The sequence below is a fragment of the Somniosus microcephalus genome, chromosome 21 (genome assembly GCF_052327205.1).
Source record: "Somniosus microcephalus isolate GS21.2 chromosome 21, FLI_Smic_1.0, whole genome shotgun sequence".
In the NCBI taxonomy this organism is placed as follows: domain Eukaryota; kingdom Metazoa; phylum Chordata; class Chondrichthyes; order Squaliformes; family Somniosidae; genus Somniosus; species Somniosus microcephalus.
Window position 1 is genome coordinate 12194413 of NC_141007.1, and position 24590 is coordinate 12219002.

Genomic DNA, 24590 nt, shown 5'->3' on the forward strand with positions numbered 1-24590 from the left:
TGAATGCTGGAGTGGGCTCGAGGGGCCATATGGCCTGCTTCTGCTCCTATTTCTTATGTTCTTATGTCACAGTTCAGGGAGCTGGGTTGTAATCTTGCCTAGACTGATGGAATGAGTCTTCTCTGCTGGCTCTAAGTGTTCAATGTGAAATAAGTTGGACAGTCTCAGCCCCTGGACCGGCGACAAAATCATCTCAAATATATCACTAACTTGGCAATCTGACTCACAGCAGCTTTACTCTGTATCTAACCTGTGCTGTACCTGCCCTGGGCGTGTCTGATGGGACAGTGTAGAGGGAGCTTTACTCTGTATCTAACCCGTGCTGTACCTGCCCTGGGAGTGTTTGATGGGACAGTGTAGAGGGAGCTTTACTCTGTATCTAACCCGTGCTGTACCTGCCCCGGGAGTGTTTGATGGGACACAGTGTAGAGGGAGCTTTACTCTGTATCTAACCCGTGCTGTACCTGCCCTGGGAGTGTCTGATGTGACAGTGTAGAGGGAGCTTTACTCTGTATCTAACCTGTGCTCTACCTGGCCCGGGAGTGTCTGATGGGACAGTGTAGAGGGAGCTTTACTCTGTATCTAACCCGTGCTGTACCTGCCCTGGGAGTGTTTGATGGGACAGTGTAGAAGGAGCTTTACTCTGTATCTAACCCGTGCTGTACCTGCCCTGGGAGTGTTTGATGGGACAGTGTAGAGGGAGCTTTACTCTGTATCTAACCCGTGCTGTACCTGCCCTGGGAGTGTTTGATGGGACAGTGTAGAGGGAGCTTTACTCTGTATCTAACCCGTGCTGTACCTGCCCTGGGAGTGTTTGATGGGACAGTGTAGAGGGAGCTTTACTCTGTATCTAACCCGTGCTGTACCTGCCCTGGGAGTGTTTGATGGGACAGTGTAGAGGGAGCTTTACTCTGTATCTAACCCGTGCTGTACCTGCCCTGGGAGTGTTTGATGGGACAGTGTAGAGGGAGCTTTACTCTGTATCTAACCCGTGCTGTACCTGCCCTGGGAGTGTTTGATGGGACAGTGTAGAGGGAGCTTTACTCTGTATCTAACCCGTGCTGTACCTGCCCTGGGAGTGTTTGATGGGACGGTGTAGAGGGAGCTTTACTCTGTATCTAACCCGTGCTGTACCTGCCCTGGGAGTGTTTGATGGGACAGTGTAGAGGGAGCTTTACTCTGTATCTAACCCGTGCTGTACCTGCCCTGGGAGTGTTTGATGGGACAGGGTAGAGGGAGCTTTACTCTGTATCTAACCCGTGCTGTACCTGCCCTGGGAGTGTTTGATGGGACAGTGTAGAGGGAGCTTTACTCTGTATATAACCCGCGCTGTACCTGCCCCGTGAGTGTTTGATGGGACAGTGTAGAGGGAGCTTTACTCTGTATCTAACCCGTGCTGTACCTGCTCTGGGAGTGTTTGATGGGACAGTATAGAGGGAGCTTTACTCTGTATCTAACCCGTGCTGTACCTGCCCTGGGAGTGTTTGATGGGACAGTGTAGAGGGAGCTTTACTCTGTATCTAACCCGTGCTGTACCTGCCCCGGGAGTGTTTGATGGGACAGTGTAGAGGGAGCTTTACTCTGTATCTAACCCGTGCTGTACCTGCCCCGGGAGTGTTTGATGTGACAGTGTAGAGGGAGCTTTACTCTGTGTGGTAAACCACTGTTATACCTGTCTGTATGTGTATTCCACTAGGTACAGGTCTGGACATGCCTCGGCTGACTCCTCCCACTATTCCAGGTATATAAGTGACTACTGCCCAGTCCCTTAGTATTCTGGACGGGTCGACCACTCGAGACAAGACCTTCATTCTTTAGTTAATAAAAGCCTGATTGTTACTCGCTCAACCTCAGTCTTTTGAGTAATTGATGGCGCATCAATTTTATTAACTAAATTTTTATAATGGAGAAGATCCTCACACCAGCATGCCTGGACCTGGACAGTCGGGAAGCAGACGCTTCCACCAAGTTTGCTCACTGGCTCACGTGCTTCGAGACATTCCTGACTGCCTCCACTGCGGTCGAAACGGATGCGGACAAACTGTCTGTCCTGTTCTCCAAGGTGAACCACCGAGTGTACTCAGTCATCCGGGACGCGACCTCGTACACAGCCGCCCTCCAGCTCCTCAAGACCCAGTACACGCGCCCTGTGAACGAAGTATACGCTAGGCACCTTCTGGGGAGTCGCAAGCAACAACCTGGGGAATCGACTGAGGAATACCTCCAAGCACTGTCCGTGCTTGGCTGGGCCTGTGGGTGTAAGGCGGTAACGCCCACTAAGTACACGGAGGAACTGATCCGGGATGCCTTCGTAGCGGGCCACAGGTCCAACTACACCCGACAGCGACTGCTGGAGCAGAGTGACCTCACCCTCGACAAAGCCTCCGACATCGCACTAACGCTGGACGCAGCCTTCCGGGGCATGGATGCCTACTCCTCTGCACCGTGGACGCTGCGGGGAACGACAACCTGGGACACGGTAGGACAGCCCCATAGCACCGTGCCACCCCAGCCACAGCCCAACAACGGCCCAACTACCGCAGCAGTGTCCCAAAGCCAGACAGCAGTATCCCAAGGCCAGAAATGCTACTTCTGTGGCCAGGCCAAACACCCCAGAGCGCGCTGCCCGGCGAAGAATGCGACCTGCTCGGGCTGCGGGAAAAAGGGACACTACGCCAACGTCTGCAAGGCCAAAGCCACCCCGAACGCCAGCAGCGCCGCGTGTGGGCTGTGCGAGCCGCCATCTTGGGCCCCCAACAGCGCCGCGTGCGGGCCGCCATCTTGGGCCGCCCCAGCCATGTGCGAACCACCGCAGCAGCAGCCATCTTGGACGACTCCAGCCACATGGGAATCATGGACGCCGCCATCTTGGACACCAGCCGGGACGCAGCAGACCGCCAACGCCCCCCCCATCTGATACTCGCAGCGACACACCGACCCCTACGCTGGCCTCTGTGACGCTGGACCAAACGAGACCGCACCAGCTAGCTCGGTCCAAAATGGACGTTAAGGTAAACGGCCATGCAATAAACTGCCTTTTTGACTCCGGGAGCACAGAGAGCTTCATCCACCCCAACACGGTGCGGCGTTGCTCTCTCCCAGTCCTGCCTGCGCACCAGCGGATTTCTATGGCCTCCGAGTCCCAGTCAGCGGACATTGGCGGCTACTGCGTGGTGACACTAGTAGTAGACGGGACTGTGTTCAATAATTTTAAACTCCTGGTCCTGCCCGACCTCTGCGCTGCCGTTCTACTGGGGTTGGATTTCCAGTGCCACCTCAAAAGCGCTACGATGGCGTACGGTGGCCCCCTCCCCCCACTCACAGTCCGCAGCCAGCAGCCTCCAAATTGCCCGCCGCGCACCAGATGCAACCTCTCCACACTCAGAGTCCCACCCCCCCCACTGTTTGCTAACCTCACCCCCGACTGTAAGCCCATCGCCACAAAGAGCAGGCGATACAGTGCCGGGGACAGGGTTTTCATCAAAACCGAAGTGGAACGGCTCCTGAAGGAGGGGATTATTGAGGGCAGCTCCAGCCCCTGGCGAGCCCAGGTTGTGGTCGTTAAGACCGGCGAGAAACAACGCCTGGTCATCAACTACAGCCAAACAATAAACCGCTACACCCTGCTGGACGCCTACCCACTCCCCCGCATAGCTGACATGGTCAACCAGATCGCGCAGTACCGCGTCTTTTCGACCATTGACCTGAAATCAGCGTACCACCAGCTCCCCATCCGCCCTGAAGACCGCCAGTATACTGCTTTTGAGGCAAACGGCCGCCTCTATCACTTCCTTAGGGTTCCCTTCGGCGTTACCAACGGGGTCTCCGTCTTCCAAAGGGAGATGGACCGGATGGTCGATCAAAGCGAGCTGCAGGCCACTTTCCCTTACCTAGATAATGTGACCATCTGCGGCCATGACTTGCAGGACCATGACGCAAACCTCGAGAAATTCCTCCGCACCGCCCAACTCCTGAACCTGACATATAACAAGGAGAAGTGCATATTCCGCACAGACCGCCTCGCCATCCTTGGCTGTGTTGTGGAACACGGGGTCATCGGTCCCGACCCGGACCGGATGCGTCCCCTTATGGAACTCCCACTGCCCCACTGCCTAAAAGCTCTGAAGAGGTGCCTAGGGTTTTTTTCCTACTACGCTCAGTGGGTCCCCTACTATGCAGACAAAGCCCGTCCGCTGATCAAGTCCACCTCTTTTCCCGTGACGGCAGAGGCCCGCTTAGCCTTCCACCGTATCAAGGAAGACATTGCCAAAGCCACCATGCACGCAGTGGACGAATCCATCCCCTTCCAGGTGGAAAGCGATGCGTCCGACTTCGCTCTGGCCGCCACCCTTAATCAGGCGGGGAGACCTGTGGCATTCTTCTCACGAACCCTCCAGGGCCCGGAGACCAGACACTCCGCGGTCGAGGAGGCCCAGGCTATCGTGGAGGCTGTGCGTCATTGGAGGCACTACCTGGCCGGAAAACGATTTACCCTGCTCACTGACCAGCGTTCAGTTGCTTTTATGTTCAACAACAAGCAGAGGGGCAAAATCAAAAATGACAAGATCTTGAGGTGGAGAATCGAACTTTCCACCTACAATTACGAGATCTTGTACCGGCCTGGGAAGCTCAATGAACCCCCAGATGCCCTATCGCGTGGCACCTGCGCCAGCGCGCAGATCGATAGGCTGAGGGCCCTCCACAATGACCTCTGCCACCCGGGGGTCACCAGGTTCTTCCACTTCATCAAGGCCCGCAACCTGCCTTACTCCATCGAGGAGGTCAGGACCATGACCAAGAACTGCCAAGTCTGCGCTGAGTGCAAACTGCACTTTTATAGACCAGACAGAGCCCACCTGATAAAAGCCACTCGCCCTTTCGAACGCCTGAGCGTCGATTTCAAAGGGCCTCTCCCCTCCTCCGACCGCAATGTGTACTTCCTCAACATCATTGACGAGTACTCCCGGTTCCCGTTCGCTATCCCCTGCCTGGACATGACCAGTGCCATGGTCATTAAATCTCTGAACAGCCTCTTCACCCTGTTCGGTTTCCCCAGCTATATCCATAGCGACCGGGGCTCATCGTTTATGAGCGACGAACTCCGCCAGTACCTGCTCGCTAGGGGTATAGCCACAAGCAGGACCACCAGTTACAACCCCCGGGGGAACGGACAGGTGGAAAGAGAGAATGCAACAGTTTGGAAGGCCGCCCTACTAGCCTTAAAGTCTAGGGGCCTTCCGACATCCCGCTGGCAGGAGGTGCTCCCCGATGCGCTCCACTCGATTCGGTCACTGCTCTGCACTGCCACCAATGCCACCCCTCACGAGAAAATGTTTGTCTTCCCAAGGAAGTCCACATCAGGGACATCGTTACCGCCATGGCTGACGTCCCCAGGGCCGGTACTACTGAGAAGACACGTGAGGGCCAATAAAACGGACCCCCTGGTCGAGAGGGTCGACCTCCTCCACGCCAACCCCCAGTACGCTTACATTGCGTACCCGGACGGGCGGGAGGACACAGTCTCCATACGAGACCTCGCACCCTCGGGGACCGCTGTAACCCACTACCCATTACCACCCCCCCCCACGACCCGATATCCAACCCCAGCAGCCGGCTCGCCTTGGACCGTCACCCACAAGGACTACACTCCAGGGCCACAGCCTACACGGGACGCGACGCCGGAAGCTCCACCACCCCTGCCGTCGCCACGTCGATCACAGCGGCAGACAAGACCTCCGGAGAGACTCCAATACACGAACTTTTAAATACACTTCACCCCGCCGGACTCATTTTTAAACAAGGGGTGAATGTGGTAAACCACTGTTATACCTGTCTGTATGTGTATGTGTATTCCACTAGGTACAGGTCTGGACATGCCTCGGCTGACTCCTCCCACTATTCCAGGTATATAAGTGACTACCTCCCAGTCCCTTAGTATTCTGGACGGGTCGACCACTCGAGACAAGACCTTCATTCTTTAGTTAATAAAAGCCTGGTTGTTACTCGCTCAACCTCAGTCTTTTGAGTAATTGATGGCGCATCAATCTGTATCTAACCCGTGCTGTACCTGCCCTGGGAGTGTTTGATGGGACAGTGTAGAGGGAGCTTTACTCTGTATCTAACCCGCGCTGTACCTGCCCTGGGAGTGTTTGATGGGACAGTGTAGAGGGAGCTTTACTCTGTATCTAACCCCGTGCTGTACCTGCCCTGGGAGTGTTTGATGGGACAGTGTAGAGGGAGCTTTACTCTGTATCTAACCCGTGCTGTACCTGCCCTGGGAGTGTTTGATGGGACAGTGTAGAGGGAGCTTTACTCTGTATCTAACCCGCGCTGTACCTGCCCCGTGAGTGTTTGATGGGACAGTGTAGAGGGAGCTTTACTCTGTATCTAACCCGTGCTGTACCTGCCCCGGGAGTGTTTGATGGGACAGTGTAGAGGGAGCTTTACTCTGTATCTAACCCGTGCTGTACCTGCCCTGGGAGTGTTTGATGGGACAGTGTAGAAGGAGCTTTACTCTGTATCTAACCCGTGCTGTACCTGCCCTGGGAGTGTTTGATGGGACAGTGTAGAGGGAGCTTTACTCTGTATCTAACCCGTGCTGTACCTGCCCCGGGAGTGTTTGATGGGACAGTGTAGAGGGAGCTTTACTCTGTATCTAACCCGTGCTGTACCTGCCCTGGGAGTGTTTGATGGGACAGTGTAGAGGGAGCTTTACTCTGTATCTAACCCGTGCTGTACCTGCCCTGGGAGTGTTTGATGGGACAGTGTGGAGGGAACTTTACTCTGTATCTAACCCGGGCTGTACCTGATCTGGGAATGTTTGATGGGACAGTGTAGAGGGAGCTTTACTCTGTATCTAACCCAGGCTGTACCTGCCCTGGGAGTGTTTGATGGGACAGTGTAGAGGGAGCTTTACTCTGTATCTAACCCCATGCTGTACCTGCCCTGGGAGTGTTTGATGGGACAGTGTAGAGGCAGCTTTACTCTGGATCTAACTGTTCTTGATGCTGAACACTGGATGCCAAACCAGAAAATCATAAGCATACAATAAAAAAAATGAATGTTTCCTGTAGTGTCCGTGTGTTGATAAAGACACTGAAGACAGGAGTTGGTTCATAGGTGTTTACTAAGCAAAGTCTGGGGGGGGTTCTAACAGATATACACAATATACAGGCTTATATAGCCCGAGTGGCCATTACCGGCATTACAGCACACCTGGGGCTCTTAAAGGCACATACAAATCCACTTTAGGAATTGTAGTGTAACAAAACATTAAATGAATATAGTGACACCCCTGAATCTTACTCGTGTGCAAGAGCGACGCCTCATTCCAACACGCCACTTGGATCTTTCCCCGTTTTTGTGGACTTGCCTTTTCTGACTCTCCCTTGGTTTACTTCAAGGCTCCGAATATAGCAATGGACAAGATAGGGAGCGGAGGGAGGTGGGTGAAGCTCATGGTTTGATCCACTGTATTTCAAACTTGGACAGGTTTATGCAACTTAATAAATTGTGTATTGTAAGATCTGAATTTGAGCCCTATCTCATCCTCATTGGGTTAAAATCAAGACTCATCACACTTTCTCCAACTCTAGCTCACTCTTCCCCAGTACCTCAGAACCGTGGAACATCTCACCTCCCCGAGTCACTCCGTGCTCTTACAATCTTAAAGCTTTTAAAATCCATGTCCGGTGTCATCTAATCAGCAACTCCTGATTCACCTCATATTGCTTCTTATTTTAACCCTTGCTTATGTCGTGCCTGTGGCCATCACCCGACTTTCCTCAAAAAAAGTGAGCCACAGTGTAAACGGTCAGCAGTATCTGTACTGAAGAGTTGCACACGTACCTTTGGATAGTTTGTGCCGAGTTCATCGATGCCACAGAACTGGATCAATTTTTCATAAATACTGAAAGAGAGGGAGGGAAAGGAGCTGTTAAACCAAGGCACACGCTGTACTGACACCAGCCTACACCTACAGTCAACCAACACTCCAACATATCAGCTCGGGTTCTCTCCAAGACTACCCCTCCCCAACTGGAACCAAACAGCAGTCATCGTCGCCGCTAAACCCCAGCCAGACAGCAATGACCCCGCCCCAAACCCCAGCCAGACAACAGTGACCTCTGCCCTAAACCCCAGCCAGACAGCAATGACCCCACCCCAAACCCCAGCCAGACAACAGTGACCTCTGCCCTAAACCCCAGCCAGACAAGTGACCTCTGCCCTAAATCCCAGCCAGACAGCAGTGACCCCGCCGCTAAACCCCAGCCAGACAGCAGTGACCCTTCCCCATCCCTCTGCCCGAAAACAGTCAGACTCAGACCCGAGTTCTGTCCAAGCACACAGACCTGGGGTTGCGGAATTCCTTTTTCCTCTGAATGATGTTGTTCATGTCGAGGCCTTCGTTCAGCTTTCTGTCGTACAGCTTCTGAATTTTCTCCTGTGGAGACATGGAACAGAACAACTAACATGGAGTAACACTCAACAGCAAATCAGAGTGCAGAGTTTCTCTCTACATGCACAAGGCTTTCACCAGGATTAATGCTGCCTCGCTCTGGGCCGGGGACGGCTCTGCCTCGCTCTGGGCCGGGGACGGCTCTGCCTCGCTCTGGGCCGGGGACGGCTCTGCCTCGCTCTGGGCCGGGGACGGCTCTGCCTCGCTCTGGGCCGGGGACGGCTCTGCCTCGCTCTGGGCCGGGGCCGGCTCTGCCTCGCTCTGGGCCGGGGACGGCTCTGCCTCGCTCTGGGCCGGGGACGGCTCTGCCTCGCTCTGGGCCGGGGCCTGCTCTGTCTCGCTGTGGGCCGGGGCCTACATAAGAACATAAGAAATAGGAGCAGGAATAGGCCAATCGGCCCCTCGAGCCTGCTCCGCCATTCAATAAGATCATGGCTGATCTGATCCTAACCGCCAATCCACTATCACAGAACCATCTCCTGAATCTAACAGAATTAGACACACGAAATAGGAGCAGGATCAGGCTACACGGCCCCTGGGCCCGCTCCGCTACCCACAGGGCCATGACCGATCCGAACCTAGACTCATGTCCAAATTCCTGCCCGCTCCCCGTAACCCTTAATTCCCTTTACTTCTAGGAAACTGTCTATTTCTGTTTTAAATTTATGTAATGATGTAGCTTCTACAGCTTTTTGGGGCAGCATATTCCATGGACCTACCACCCTCTGAGTGAAGTAGTTCCTCCTCATCTCAGTTTTGAAAGAGCAGCCCCTTATTCTAAGACTATGCCCCCTAGTTCTAGTTTCACCCATCATCGGGAACATCTTCCCCGCATCCACCCGATCCAACCCCTTCACAATCTTATATGTTTCAATAAGATCGCCTCTCATTCTTCTGAACTCCAATGAGTAGAGTCCCAATCTACTCAACCTCTCCTCATATGTCCATCCCCTCATTCCCGGGATTAACCGAGTGAACCTTCTTTGTACTGACTCGACAGCAAGTATGTCCTTTCTTAAGTATGGACACCAAAACTGTACGCAGTATTCCAGGTGCGGTCTCACCAATACCTTGTGCAACTGAAGCAATACCTCCCTATTTTTATATTCTATCCCCCTAGCAATGAAAGCCAACATTCCATTGGCCTTCTTAATCACTTGCTGCACCTGCATACTAACCTTTTGAGTTTCGTGCACCAGGACCCCCAGATCCCTTTGTACTTCAGTACTTTCCAGTTTCTTGCCATTAAGATAATAACTTGCTCTACGATTTTTCCTGCGAAAGTGCATAACCTCACACTTTCCAGTATTGTATTCCATCTGCCAAATCTCTGCCCACTTACTTAGCCTGTCGATGTCCCCTTGCAGGTTTTTTATGTCCTCCTCACTCACTACTTTCCCTCCCATCTTAGTATCATCTGCAGACTTTGATATGCTACACTCGGTCCCCTCCTCCAAATCGTTAATATAGATTGTAAAGAGTTGGGGACCCAGCACTGACCCCTGCGGAACACCACTAGTTACTGATTGCCAGTCTGAGAATGAACCATTTATCCCAACTCTCTGCCTTCTGTTAGATAGCCAATCCTCTATCCATGCCAGAATATTACCCCCAATCCCGTGATTTTTTATCTTAAGCAATAATCTTTTGTGTGGCACCTTGTCAAATGCCTTTTGGAAGTCTAAATACACTACATCCACTGGTTCCCCTTTATCCACCCTATACGTTACTTCCTCAAAGAACTCCAGCAAATTTGTCAAACATGACTTCCCCTTCATAAAACCATGCTGACTTTGTCCTATTAAATGATGATTATCCAAATGTCCTGTTACTGTCTCCTTAATAATGGACTCCAAAATTTTACCTACCACAGATGTTAGGCTAACCGGTCTATAGTTTCCAGCCTTCTGTCTACTGCCCTTTTTAAATAAGGGCGTTACATTAGCAGTTTTCCAGTCTGCCGGGACCTTTGCCGAGTCCAGGGAGTTTTGGAAAATTATTACCAATGCATCCACAATCCCTACCGCCACTTCCCTCAAGGCCCTAGGATGTAAGCCATTAGGTCCAGGTGATTTATCCGCCTTGAGTCCCATAATTTTACCGAGTACCACTTCCTTAGTGATTTTGATCGTGTTTAGCTCCTCCCCCCCTTTAGCCCCCTGTTTGTCCAGTGTTGGGATATTCTTAGTGTCTTCTACTGTAAAGACTGATGTAAAATATTCATTCAGTGTTTTTGCCATCTCCATATTTCCCACCATTAATTTCCCGGTCTCATCCTCTAAGGGACCAACATTTACTTTAGCCACCCTTTTTCTTTTTATATAACTATAAAAACTCTTACTATCTGTTTTTATATTTTTTGCTAATTTACTTTCATAATCTATCTTCCCTTTCTTAATCAATCTTTTTGTTATTTTTTGCTGTCTTTTAAAGTTTTCCCAATCCTCTATCCTCCCACCGGATTTGGCTACCTTATATGCCCTTGTTTTTAGTCGAATACTATCCTTAATTTCTTTACTTAGCCACGGATGGCTGTCTTTTCTTTTACACCCTTTTCTTCTCAGTGGAATATATATTTTTTGGAAGTTGTAAAATAACTCCTTGAATGTACACCACTGATCATGTATCGTCTTACCCTTTAATCTATTTTCCCAATCCACTCTACTCAATTCCGCTCTCATACCTTCATAGTCTCCTTTATTCAAGCTTAGCACGCTTGTTTGAGATCCAACCTTCTCACCCTCTAATTGAATATGGAATTCAACCATGTTATGGTCACTCATTCCAAGGGGATCCTTTACTAGGACATTTTTAATTAATCCCGTCTCGTTACACAGGACCAGATCTAAGGTTGCTTGCCCCCTGGTCGGTTCAGTTACATACTGCTCAAGAAACCCATCCCCAATACACTCAATGAACTCATCCTCAAGGCTGCTCTGCCCAATTTGATTTGTCCAATTAATATGATAGTTGAAATCCCCCATAATTATAGATGTTCCCTTATTACAAGCCTCAACTATTTCCTGATTGATACTCCGTCCAACTGTTGCCACTGTTCGGAGGCCTATAGACTACGCCCACTAGTGTTTTTTCCCCCTTATTATTCCTTACCTCCACCCAAACTGTTTCATTATCCTGATCTGTTGACCCAATATCATTTCTCTGTATTACAGTGATTCCTTCCTTTATTAACATAGCCACCCCACCTCCCCTTCCTTCCTGCCTGTCCTTCCTGATCGTTAAATAACCTGGTATGTTTAATTCCCCGGCATTGTCACCCTGCAGCCATGTTTCTGTAATGGCCACAAGATCATACCCATATGTAGTTATTTGTGCCATTAACTCATCTATTTTGTTACGAATGCTATGTGCATTCAGATAGAGAACTTTCAAAGATGTTTTGTGACACTTAGTTCCTGCTTTTGCCCTTTTTATTACTTTACCTTTTACTCCATACCTTCTGCCCCTTCCTGACACGCACTGGTTTTTAATTTCCCCACTGCTACCTAAGTCTATTACCTTCTCTGTTGTCATTTTTATTATTTGCTCTCCAGGAACCTCCCCCCAACTAGTTAGTTTAAAGCCCTCTCTACAGCCCTAGTTAGATGATCCGCCAGGACTCTAGTCCCAGCACTGGCCAAGTGAAGCCCGTCCCAACGGAACAGCTCCCTCCTGCCCCAGTACTGGTGCCAGTGTCCCAGGAAGCAAAACCCATTTCTCCCACACCAGTCTTTGAGCCACGCATTTAACTCTCTAATTTTATTTGTCCTAGCCAAATTCGCTCGTGGCTCAGGTAATAATCCAGAGATTATTACCCTTGTGGTTCTGCTTTTTAATTTGGCCCCTAGCTGCTCAAACTCCCTCAGCAGAACCTCCTTCCTTGTCCTATCTATGCCTGCTCTGTCTCGCTGTGGGCCGGGGCCTGCTCTGCCTCGCTGTGGGCCGGGGACTGCTCTGTCTCGCTGTGGGCCGGGGACTGCTCTGCCTCGCTGTGGGCCGGGGACTGCTCTGCCTCGCTGTGGGCCGGGGACTGCTCTGCCTCGCTGTGGGCCGGGGACTGCTCTGCCTCGCTGTGGGCCGTGGCCTTCTATGCCGTACTGGGGGTCGGGGGGGGCATCAAAGCCCATCCTGATTACACCCTTGTCCCAGTCACATATGTGCCCTTTCCAGCAGAGGTCACTGCGTCGTGATCAGGAACAGCAACCCTGGTTGATTCTGCACCTCCCTAGCCCAGGGCCATTGTGGCCAATTGCTGCGTCACCACTGCTGGCCCAGCTCAGATCATCCAAACCCGGGGATAAAAACTGGCAGCTCCCAGATTGGTACGGCTCAGTATCGCACAGCATGGCACCTTTCCCTAATGAGCCACTGGGAGCGCTTTCTCCGAATGTTTCACCAAAAGCCGCTTAATGATGAGAGCAGCAGTTGCAGAAGTGAAGCCAATGCCTCATATTAGTGGGAAATAGAATGCAGATTCTTATTTTATATATTCAGCACTGGGGACAAAGAGCACACAAACATGCTGGCAGTCTCTTCGAATGAAGGTGATTCTCGGATTAGAGAAGGCTACTCTGCAGCACTCTCCACTCTCGGCGTGTGACTGGACTGACATCGGGCCCGCTCACAGGGTCTCCACATCCAACATTAGCCAGCACCAACTCTCCCGCACCAAACACTGGTTCTCTTGCCCCGGGCTCTAATTCTCTAGGTGTGTCAGAGGTTGAGGAGGGGATGGTCAGTGCCTCCCTCCACCTCCTACATGAGACAGTTTAGTTTGGGGTGAGAGAGAGAACGGAACATGTCCACACACAGTCGAAAGCAGTGCGAACTCCTCACACCTGCCCGACACATTCCTCACCACTGGCCAAGCAATTACTCATTGTAAACATTGCAGCCTCGAGCTTGTGGGTGTGTTCGTGTAGCGCTGACAGAGAATAAGTGGGGCACTCCCAACACATTTTGATGCTTTGTGATTTCTGATCCTGTTTGGGTGGAGGGGGCGCGGAGAGCGAACTCGGTGTGTTGCTCCCTGCCGCCCCCCACCCCCGTACTCACTCCATTGGGGAGCTGGTCCGAGTCACGCTGCTGGACTCTGCTGTTAATGCAGACGTAGACTCCAGAAGGATGGGACCAGCTCCTTGTATTTCCCCTAGTTTAACAAAAGGGTGTGGCAAGTCTGTAAACCCAATGCCAGAACCTCCCGTAGATAGCAGCGTTTAACTTCAATCTGGGCTGTCTGTAGCTGTAGTGGAATTCGTTAATATCAACAACAGCAACAACTTGCATTTATATAGCATCGCGCCTTTAAAGTAACGAAATACCCCAAGGCGCTTCACAGGAGCGTAAATCAGACAAAATTTACCACTGAGCCACACAGAGATATTAGGACAGGTGACCAAAAGCTTGGTCAAAGGTTTTAAGGAGGGTCTTAAAGGAGGAGGGAGAGGTGGAGCAGTTTCAAGAGGGAATTGCAGAGTTTAGCGCCTAGGCAGCTGAAGGCACGGCCACCAATCAGGTTCCCATCAGTGATTCTGTTCATTTTTGGGCTGCCCTCGCTGGCACCGTGTGATGACCCATAGAAGGTGCCAGGTCCGATCTCCCACCTGTGCCGAGTCAGCAGAGCTCAGCTGGTCTACACTAGGGGGGTCTGACTGGCCTCGGAGTCACTAAGCAAGGAGTGGGGGGTGAATCAGAATCACAGAAACCCCACAGTGCAGATAGAGGCCATTTCGGCCCATCGAGCCTGCACCGACACATATCCCACCCGATCCCCGTAACCCCTACACCAACACATATCCCACCCTATCCCCGTAACCCCACGTATTTAATCCCCCTAACACTAAGGGTCAATTTATCATAGCCAATCAACCTAACTCGCACATCTTTGGACTGTGGGAGGAAACCGGAGCACCCGGAGGAAACCCACGCAAACACGGGGAGAATGTGCAAACTCCACACAGACAGTCGCCCGAGGCCGGATTCGAACCCGGGTCCCTGGCGCTGTGAGGCAACAGTGCTAACCACTATGCCACCGTGCTGCGGTGGGGGGGGGGGTGAAAGAAAAATCAGCCAGGATTTCCGCTCCGGATCCCTAGCCAGTATGCCTGTAGATGCTCAGGTGATAACACAGGAATTGCTGGACAAGATAAGGCCAAGGCACAAGATCTAGTTCGCCGCCTGCCGCCCCCCGGTAGTTGAATGACACAACGGTAAAGGAGTTGATGGTTTTGCTGACTGATTGTGGCCATCAATCTGGGTCGGGCTGAGCTGTGATGCTTCCCTCCAGTACAGGTAGCCCACTGACTCGGCTCACACACGAGGAATGGCCACCAGGTACAGATACTGCCGGCAGACTGTTGCACCTGGGCCTCAAGAGAAAGGGAGCAAATTTGGACAGGGGAGGTGTGTGGGAATGAAGTTCGCATCGTGGATGAGGCAAGTCGGCTCATCCATCCCACCCGCGCTGGCCCACAGGCCGTGCTGACACATAGTCTGTGCAAGAATAACAGGCAGCAGGTCATATACAATCCACCCCTGTATAAAGCATTTACACCCCAGACAAAAGCTGCCAGTGTTCTAATCAGATTGGGTTGTTAGGACTAACAAAGAAACTGTTCTAAGTATTTGTCACATCACACCATCTTCCCAATCGGGCCCTTGGTACCAACAGCACTTCCTCCTCCTCCTCCGGCTGTGCCCCATACCTGTAAGTGATTAGAGCATCTCCCCACGGGCTCGGGAGGGATTCTGATGTCATCGGGAGACATGTTCCTCACTTTTTCTGAAAATGAAGCTGGAAAGAAAACAAAGGCTACATCAGCACCATAGATACCACCAGGGGTAACACGGATAACCCAGCACACTGCTCTCTGCACAGTCACAGACCCGCAGTTCCTCATCTCACCTCAACACGACTTACTGTCACCTGGTAAACACCCCCCCCCCCCGCTCCTTGTGCTGATTTATGCTTTCCCCCCCTCCTCGATCGTAATTGCTCCCTTTTTCTGGTTCCTTGGGTGCTGGCAACCCTCCACAGTGCCTCACCCAAGCATCCATTCTTCACGTGAGACTGGCAGCCCAATGCTGTCCTCAGCAGAGGTTGCTGGACGGTGGTCAGGAGTGGGAATCCTGAATGATAGTTTACCCTCCATACAACAATTTGCATTTATATAGCGCCTTTAACATAGTAAAGCGACCACCGGCGCATTTTTATACAAAATTTGACACTGAGCCACATAAGGCGATATTAGGTCAGGTGACCAAAAGCTTGGTCAAAGAGGTCGGTTTTAAGTTGGAGCGATTAAAATCGGGGATGCTCAAGAGGCCAGAATTGGAGGAGCACAGAGATCTCGGAGGGTTGTGGGGCTGGAGGAGGTTACAGAGATAGATAGGGAGGGGCGAGGCCATTGAAAACAAGGATAAGGATTTTAAATCGCCCTACTATGGCTGATTGTCGCACCTAAACTGTGTCCTGACTGGAATAGAGGAGGAACAGCCTGAAAGATGGAGCTGAATAAGGTTCCTCAGACAGGGTTAGGGCGAGGCCACGGAAGGGTTCTAAAAACGGGAAGGAGCTTTTCATTGGGGCACAGGCAGCCAGAGGGACTGGGCTAGGACGGGAGTGATGGGTGCACTAGAGTGCTGGATTAGGGTGGGTGCCGGGGACCATTATAGAAATTGAGCCTTGAGGTGATGAAGGTGTGGATGAGGGTTTCAGGTGCAGTCGGGGCATCACTGGCCAATGCAGAAGGTGCCAGTCTTGGTGATGAGACTTGATGTTGGGTCAATACAGGAAACTTTGTGCTATCCGGCACCGACGGGACCGAGCTGTTGCCGTCCCATCAAAACTGCCGGACAAACCAGCGCTAATGTTGAAACATACGGAGATTTTGAGCTCCGTATCTGGCAACAAACCCTGTTGCTTAGCAACAGCTTCTAAACAGTCGGCCGTACCTTGCAAGCGTCTCTGCAGCTTAGCAACAGCTTCAGCGAGACCTTGCAGAGCCTGACTGGTGAGAAAAAAGCAACGAAAAGAAAAAAAACCTAATGAAACGGCTCCTGATTTTTGCCGGTGGCTCGAGCATTCCGGACAGTTAACCTCCGGATAATCCAAAGTTTCCTGTAGCTCAGTTCATAAAATCATAGAATCTTGCAACAGAAGGCCATTCGGCCCATCGTGCCTGTGCCAGCTCTTTGAAAGAGCTCGCCAATTAGTCCCACTCCCCTGCTCTTTCCCCACAGCCCTGCAACTGTTTCCTTTTCAAGGACTAGACAGACTAAATGCAGGAAGGATGTTCCCGATGGTCGGGGAGTCCAGAACCAGGGCTCACAGTCTAAGGATAAGGGGTAAGCCATTTAGGACAGAGATGAGGAGGAATTTCTTCACCCAGAGTGGTGAACCTGTGGAATTCTCTACCACAGAAGGCAGTGGAGGCCAATTCATTAAATATATTCAAGAAGGAGTTAGATATATTTCTTAAGGATAAAGGGATCAAGGGATATGGGGAGAAGGCAGGGACAGGGTACTGAGTTTGGATGATCAGCCATGATCTCATTGAATGGCGGAGCAGGCTCGAGGGGCCGAATGGCCTACTCCTGCTCCTATCTTCTATGTTTCTATATCCAATTCCTTTTTGAAAGCTACTACTGAATCTGCTTCCACCGCCCTTTCAGGCAGAGCGTTCCAGATCACAACAACTCGATGCTTAAAACATTTCTTCTCATTTCCACCCCAGCTATTTTGCCAATCACCTTAAATCTGTGCCCTCTGGTTACTAGTAACAGGTTCTCCTTATTTACTCTAGCTAAACTGTTCATAAATCCCGAGGTTGCAACTCCACCAGGCTCAGTCTGAGCAAGAAACAGGGGTTTGACTGGTGTCAGATCCAGAGGCATGTAGGAGTTGGTCAGAATCAAACCGGATGGTCCAGTTGTGTTGCCATTGAGCTGTAGGAGGTTTTGACTCAGGAGTCGATGCCAGCAGGCTGGCTGAATAATACAGCAACAGCTTGGGAGTCAACGGTGGAGATCAGGGAGGTAGAGTTGGGCCTCCGTGCTGTCTCTTCTCTTAGGCAGTCCCTCAGAACCAAGGATGACTTGCTTCCACATTAAAAATGAGTTCGCAGGTGACTGATGAGTCCAATGCGGGACCAACAGTCTCTGTCACAGGTGAGGCAGACGGTGGTTGAAGGGGCGGGTGGGTGGGGTGCTTGGGTTGCTGTGCGCTCCTTGCGCTTGGCTTCTGCTTGCTCCCGGTGAAGAGACTTGAGGTGTTCGGCGCCTTCCCAGATGCTTCTCCTCCACTTTGTGCGGTCTTGGGCCAGGGATTCCCAGGTGTCGATGGGGAGGTTACACTTTTTCAAGGAGGCTTTGAGGGATGTCCTTGAAGCGTTTCCTCTGCCCTCCTTGCTGTACATAAGGAAGCTGAACCCATGCTTGCCAACGAGTAACATGGAAACAATGAATAGGAGACAACCAAGGGTGGAGCCCTGGCTTACATCAAAAGTGACTGTGGGCAGGCACGGGGCGAGAAACCTTTCGAGCAGATGTGGTGACTGCACCGGGGCGGGTAAGAGTGGAACCACAAGAATGGGGTCATGGAGCTGGGCTATTGACAACAGGTAGTGGAGGCGAGGAGGATGTTCAATGGAGCATCAGAGCGGGTGAGGAGAGTCAGAGTTACACGGTAGTCATGGGTCATTGACCAGGGCAGTATCAGAGTGGTGAGCAATCCCCCTCCAACAGTCCCATCTCATTCACCTTGCACGCTGCAACAGTTTGATTGTTTTTTTCTTTGCCTGTGCCTTAGATCAGCAGACAAGGTCTCTGCTAATTTAATCCTCTCTTTTAAAAAGGAGAAGTTTTTGGGGAAGGGTCGGGGCCACAGTGCAGGCCGCTGCCCAAGGTTGAAAAGAATAAAAAGAGTAAACAGGGTCAATCAGGAAGTGGCGATATTTTGACACCAATCTCGTCAGAGGAGGGAAAGGCTGAGGGAGGTGAAAGTCTTCACAAGGTTTGAAGTCCTGGGAAAGCATGATTTAGAGTGGGAGATGGTGGTGAGTCTCGATTTCAAAGCAGTGAAGGTGTAGGAAGGAGGAAGTGTAGGTAGAACAGGGTATTTGGGGCTTAGGAAGAACAAGGGAGGAATTTTCACAAAGGCACGGATTACTACTGTAGTGTCAACAATGTACCGAGACCAACAGGAGGCCAGACAAAGGAGAGGGTTGGCCATTCAGACCTGAAGCTTTCTGTTTGTAAGTCCCTGCCCTATGTTGCTTTCCCTATTTGTTCAGGATGTACACTATACACTGATGGCACTGCGATTTCAGTACAGACATGACTGAAAGAAATTTTCACGTTGCACAATTAAATGGTGAAAATCACCAAACAGTACACCCCTGGATTCATCCTTCCAAACTTGGGGCAGTGTCAGCAAAGATTATTTTGGGGTACAGTACTGGTGGGTACAGGTGTGTCACTGTGTAACACTGGGGTACAGTACTGGTGGGTACAGGTCTGTCACTAACACTGGGGTACAGTACTGGTGGGTACAAGTCTGTCACTGTATAACACTGTGGTACAGTACTGGTGGGTACAGGTCTGTCACTAACACTGGGGTACAGTACTGGTGGGTACAGGTCCGTCGCTGTATAACACTGGGGTGCAGTACTGGTGGGTACAGGTCTGTCACTGTGTAACACTGGGGTACAGTACTGGTGGGTACAGGTCAGTCCCTGTATAACACTGGGGTACAGTACTGGTGGGTACAGGTCAGTCCCTGTATAACACTGGGGGTACAGTACTGGTGGGTACAGGTTTGTCACTGTATAACACTGGGGTACAGTACTGGTGGGTACAGGTTTGTCACTGTATAACACTGGGGGTACAGTACTGGTGTGTACAGGTTTGTCACTGTATAACACTGGGGTACAGTACTGGTGGGTACAGGTTTGTCACTGTATAACACGGGTACAGTACTGGTGGGTACAGGTTTGTCACTGTATAACACGGGTACAGTACTGGTGGGTACAGGTCTGTCACTAACACTGGGGTACAGTACTGGTGGGGACAGGTCTGTCACTAACACTGGGGTACAGTACTGGTGTGTACAGGTTTGTCACTGTATAACACTGGGGTACAGTACTGGTGGGTACAGGTCTGTCACTGAATTTAACACAGGTACAGTACTGGTGGGTACAGGTTTGTTACTGTATAACACGGGTACAGTACTGGTGGGTACAGGTCTGTCACTAACACTGGGGTACAGTACTGGTGGGTACAGGTCTGTCATTGTAGAACACTGGGGTACAGTACTGGTGGGTACAGGTCTGTCACTAACACTGGGGTACAGTACTGGTGGGGACAGGTCTGTCGCTGTATAACACTGGGGTACAGTACTGGTGGGTACAGGTCCGTCGCCGTATAACACTGGGGTGCAGTACTGGTGGGTACAGGTCTGTCACTGTGTAACACTGGGGTACAGTACTGGTGGGTACAGGTCAGTCCCTGTATAACACTGGGGTACAGTACTGGTGGGTACAGGTCAGTCCCTGTATAACACTGGGGTACAGTACTGGTGGGTACAGGTCCGTCGCTGTATAACACTGGGGTGCAGTACTGGTGGGTACAGGTCTGTCACTGTATAACACTGGGGTACAGTACTGGTGGGTACAGGTCAGTCCCTGTATAACACTGGGGTACAGTACTGGTGGGTACAGGTCAGTCCCTGTATAACACTGGGGGTACAGTACTGGTGGGTACAGGTCTGTCACTGTATAACACTGGGGTACAGTACTGGTGGGTGCAGGTCTGTCACTGTATAACACTGGGGTACTGTACTGGTGGGTACAGGTCTGTCACTGTATAACACTGGGGTACAGTACTGGTGGGTACAGGTCCGTCGCTGTATAACACTGGGGTGCAGTACTGGTGGGTACAGGTCTGTCACTGTATAACACTGGGGTACAGTACTGGTGGGTACAGGTCTGTCACTGTATAACACTGGGGTACTGTACTGGTGTGGACAGGCCTGTCACCGAGGGCGGAAGCAATGTGAGGCGATGAATTATGACCATTGCATCGTATTAAAGTATGTAGGGTTTAGTGTGATGTTCCTTTGGTGTCTTGGTGCCAAAGTACTAAATAAGCCCAGTGACTTTTTGCATGTGTTTTTTGGGTGGTGAGCCCCAGGGAGCTGTCTGGTTTGGTAGACCTGTCATCAAGTGTTTGTGCTGCCGTCATGTGCAAACCTACAGAAAGGGCCACCTGCCCCTTCACATCAAGTGGCTTCAGTATGACAGTTCAAGCAGATATTATATACATGGCACACTTGTACTGGGATCTCCTCACAACCTCATGTGATTAAATGTGCCTATTGTTTGAGGAACTGGGGAGTTGTTGTAGGTTAGACATTACGTTTTTACCACCTGGGCCAAACTGATGAGATGACAGTCTCCTTTGTTCCCTGGCTGTAAGGTTTCAAGATGAAGTTGGTCTGGGTGATTCACCCAGTTGCTAGAGGGTATTTGATCCCTAAATTGGCACCAGTTGGCAATCTGGCTCGAGGCCACAGGACAGCTGGTGTTGGAAAAGGAAAACTGGCACATTGGTTCAGGAGGAGAGTGCTGGGTTTGGTGCCAAGGTATATTGTTGGAGCAGAGTAGGGGAACGTTGGTGAGCTCCTGACCATGGTACACCTATCCATGGCGTGTCTGAAGTGGTCTCCAACATCCCACACCTTGCTAAGCACAAGAAAAAGAATCCAAAAAAGATCTGTCTAATATAAACAGGTAGTGCTGCACTCGGGAGCTGGTTGGAGCATGCCTGCTGTCAGCATTCAGTGACTGAGCAAAGATAACATTGCCCGAAGGCACATCCAACATCCCTGCAGCCCTGATGTGACTGAAGCTCCGACTGCGCCCGGTCACAGGTAAATGGAACACTTCCAGCAGAGGGGTCGCGCTGTGTGTAGTTCAGAGTAACAGAGAGGCAATGTCTGAGCTGCCTGCCGAATACATGCCCCAGTACATCATAGAAACTTACAGCACAGGAGGAGGCCATTCAGCCTGTCGTGCCTGTACTGGCTCTTTGAGAGAGCAGTTCTGCCTAGTCCCACATCCCCACTTTTTGTCCGTGACCCCGTGAGTTCCTCATCCTCCAGTACCTGTCCAACTCCCTTATAAAATTATTGATGGAATCAGCTTCCTCCACCTTTCCAGGTCGAGCGTTCCCGATCCCCACAACTCAGAAAACATTTCTCCTCAACTCCCCTTGGGATCTTTTGCCAACGATTTTGAATCCGCGACCTCTGGTTATTGACCCACTCGCCAGAGGGAATCGTTTTTCTCTCTCTACTCTATCAAAACCTCTCATCATCTTGAAAGCATGCTTGAGCAGAGGTTTGTTTTCCAATCTTGAGATGTGGACGTTGCTGGCGAGGCCGGCATTTATTACCCATCCCTAGTCGTCCTGAGAAGATGGTGATGGGCCTTCTCCTCGACACAACTGAGTGGCTTGCTAGGCCACTTCGGAGGGCAGTTAAGAAAGAGTCAACCACATTAAAGAAAATAAAACAAAGACTTGCATTTATATAGCGCCTTTCACAACCTCAGGACGTCCTAAAGCGCTTTACTGTCAATGCAGTACTTTTCAAGTGTAGTGACATGAATCAGTCATTCATGAAAGAAAGACTTGTGAAATAATACTGAGCGGCCTACGGGTGGCGCTGTCCAGGGAGAGTATAAATGCTTGGGCACGGGCCCAGCTTGCGCAGGACATTCTTAACAGGAACTAGTGAAGGACACAACTAGACCTCCATGTTGTAAAACAGTTGATTAAAGCTTTGTTTAACGCTTAGACCGAGTGCCCAGTAGTTTTCTTACGTCATGTAATCGCTGTTCTAACGCAGGAAACGTGGCAGCCAATTTGTGCACAGCAAGCTCCCACAAACATGTCGGTGTGGAACTGGAGTCACATATAGTCCAGACAGGGCAACGACGGCAGGTTTCCTGCCTTAAAGGACATTAGTGAACCAGTTAGGTATTTACAACAATAAGACAGCTTCATGGTCACCTTTACTCATACCAGCATTTTATTGCAAGATTTTTTTTAAACTGAATTCAAATTATGAAACCGCAATGATGGGATTTGAATTCACGCTCTCTATGTTCGTCTAGGCCTCTGGGTTACCAGTCCAGTAACATAACCATCATGCTACAGTACCTTATCAAAGTGTGCGATGTGTGGAGGGAAAGAAAAACAGAAGGCCGGATTAAAGAGAGAAATTCTCACAGCTCGACTGGAAAGTTAACTGAAAAGTCAAAGTTAAGTCATCAAAAATATCTCGGGAAAGGGCAGCAAACAAAGGAAGTTTCAGTGTGCGGGACTGAACTTTAATCCTTCTGAATACCCGGGGCCTGCCGTCACTGTAAGCAGTTCTTTTCTGTAATTAATAAGTAAATCAGCAGCCCTCGGCTTGGATTACACGCTCCATTAGGCTGCTCTCTGTCTGACACTGTACAGCACAGGCGCACATACACACACACACAGACACACCATATATATACATAGATATATATCTATCTATCTCACACACAGGCACACCATATATATATACATAGATAGATATCTATCTATCACACACACACAGACACACCATATATATACATAGATATATATCTATCTATCTCACACACAGACACACCATATATATATACATAGATATATATCTATCTATCTCACACACAGACACACCATATATATACATAGATAGATATCTATCTATCTCATACACAGGCACACCATATATATATACATAGATAGATATCTATCTATCACACACACACAGACACACCATATATATATACATAGATATATATCTATCTATCTCACACACAGACACACCATATATATACATAGATAGATATCTATCTCACACACAGGCACACCATATATATATACATAGATAGATATCTATCTATCACACACACAGACACACCATATATATATACATAGATAGATATCTATCTATCACACACACACACAGACACACCATATATATACACACTATATATATATATCGATCACACACACACAGACACACCATATATATATATACATAGATAGATATCTATCTATCACACACACACAGACACACCATATATATACATAGATATATATCTATCTATCTCACACACAGACACACCATATATATATATACATAGATAGATATCTATCTATCTCACACACACAGACACACCATATATATATATACATAGATAGATATCTATCTATCACACACACACACAGACACACCATATATATACACACTATATATATATATCGATCACACACAGACACACCATATATATATATCACACACACACCATATATATACATAGATATATATCTATCTATCTCACACACACACACACCATATATATATACATAGATAGATATCTATCTATCTCACACACAGACACACCATATATATACATAGATATATATCTATCTATCTCACACACAGACACGCCATATATATACATAGATATATATCTATCTATCTCACACACAGACACACCATATATATATATACATAGATAGATATCTATCTATCTCACACACAGACAGACACACCATATATATATACATAGATAGATATCTATCACACACACACACAGACACACCATATATATACACACTATATATATATATCGATCACACACAGACACACCATATATATATATCACAAACACACCATATATATACATAGATATATATCTATCTATCTCACACACACACACTATATACACACTATATATATATATCTCGATCACACACACACACACAGACACACTATCTCACACACACACACACACACACACACAGATATATACACACACATGCTTGATCTACAGCCAATTGGGAGTTTTCTTTCTGCATTCTGCCGTTTGGGTGAAGTGAGCCGGGGGTGCCTGTTGGATTGTTACTGGCTGGACCAGGCTGGTTTACATGCTTGATGCACTCAAGTTATTGTGGGCTAGTGCCACACCCTGCAGCCTAACCAGCCAGCATGCATGAAGGAGGTCTGACAGCTTTAATTAATCCAGGGATGCCTTGCTCACTCTCTCTACCC

The 24590-nt window shown here is 49.8% G+C and overlaps 1 protein-coding gene across 3 annotated transcripts in view; it reads right to left on the reverse strand.

The window, feature by feature from the left end:
- Positions 1–24590, reverse strand: part of sap30bp (SAP30 binding protein) — an 87154-nt gene that overhangs the window by 8800 nt on the left and 53764 nt on the right. For all 3 annotated transcript variants that reach the window (XM_085963260.1, XM_085963259.1, XM_085963261.1), the window contains exons 5-7: positions 15163–15251; positions 8352–8443; positions 7849–7909 (exon numbers count right to left, since the gene is read on the reverse strand). In XM_085963260.1, coding sequence (XP_085819386.1) covers positions 7849–7909; positions 8352–8443; positions 15163–15251 — 242 coding nt within the window. The remainder of the gene's footprint in view (positions 1–7848; positions 7910–8351; positions 8444–15162; positions 15252–24590) is intronic.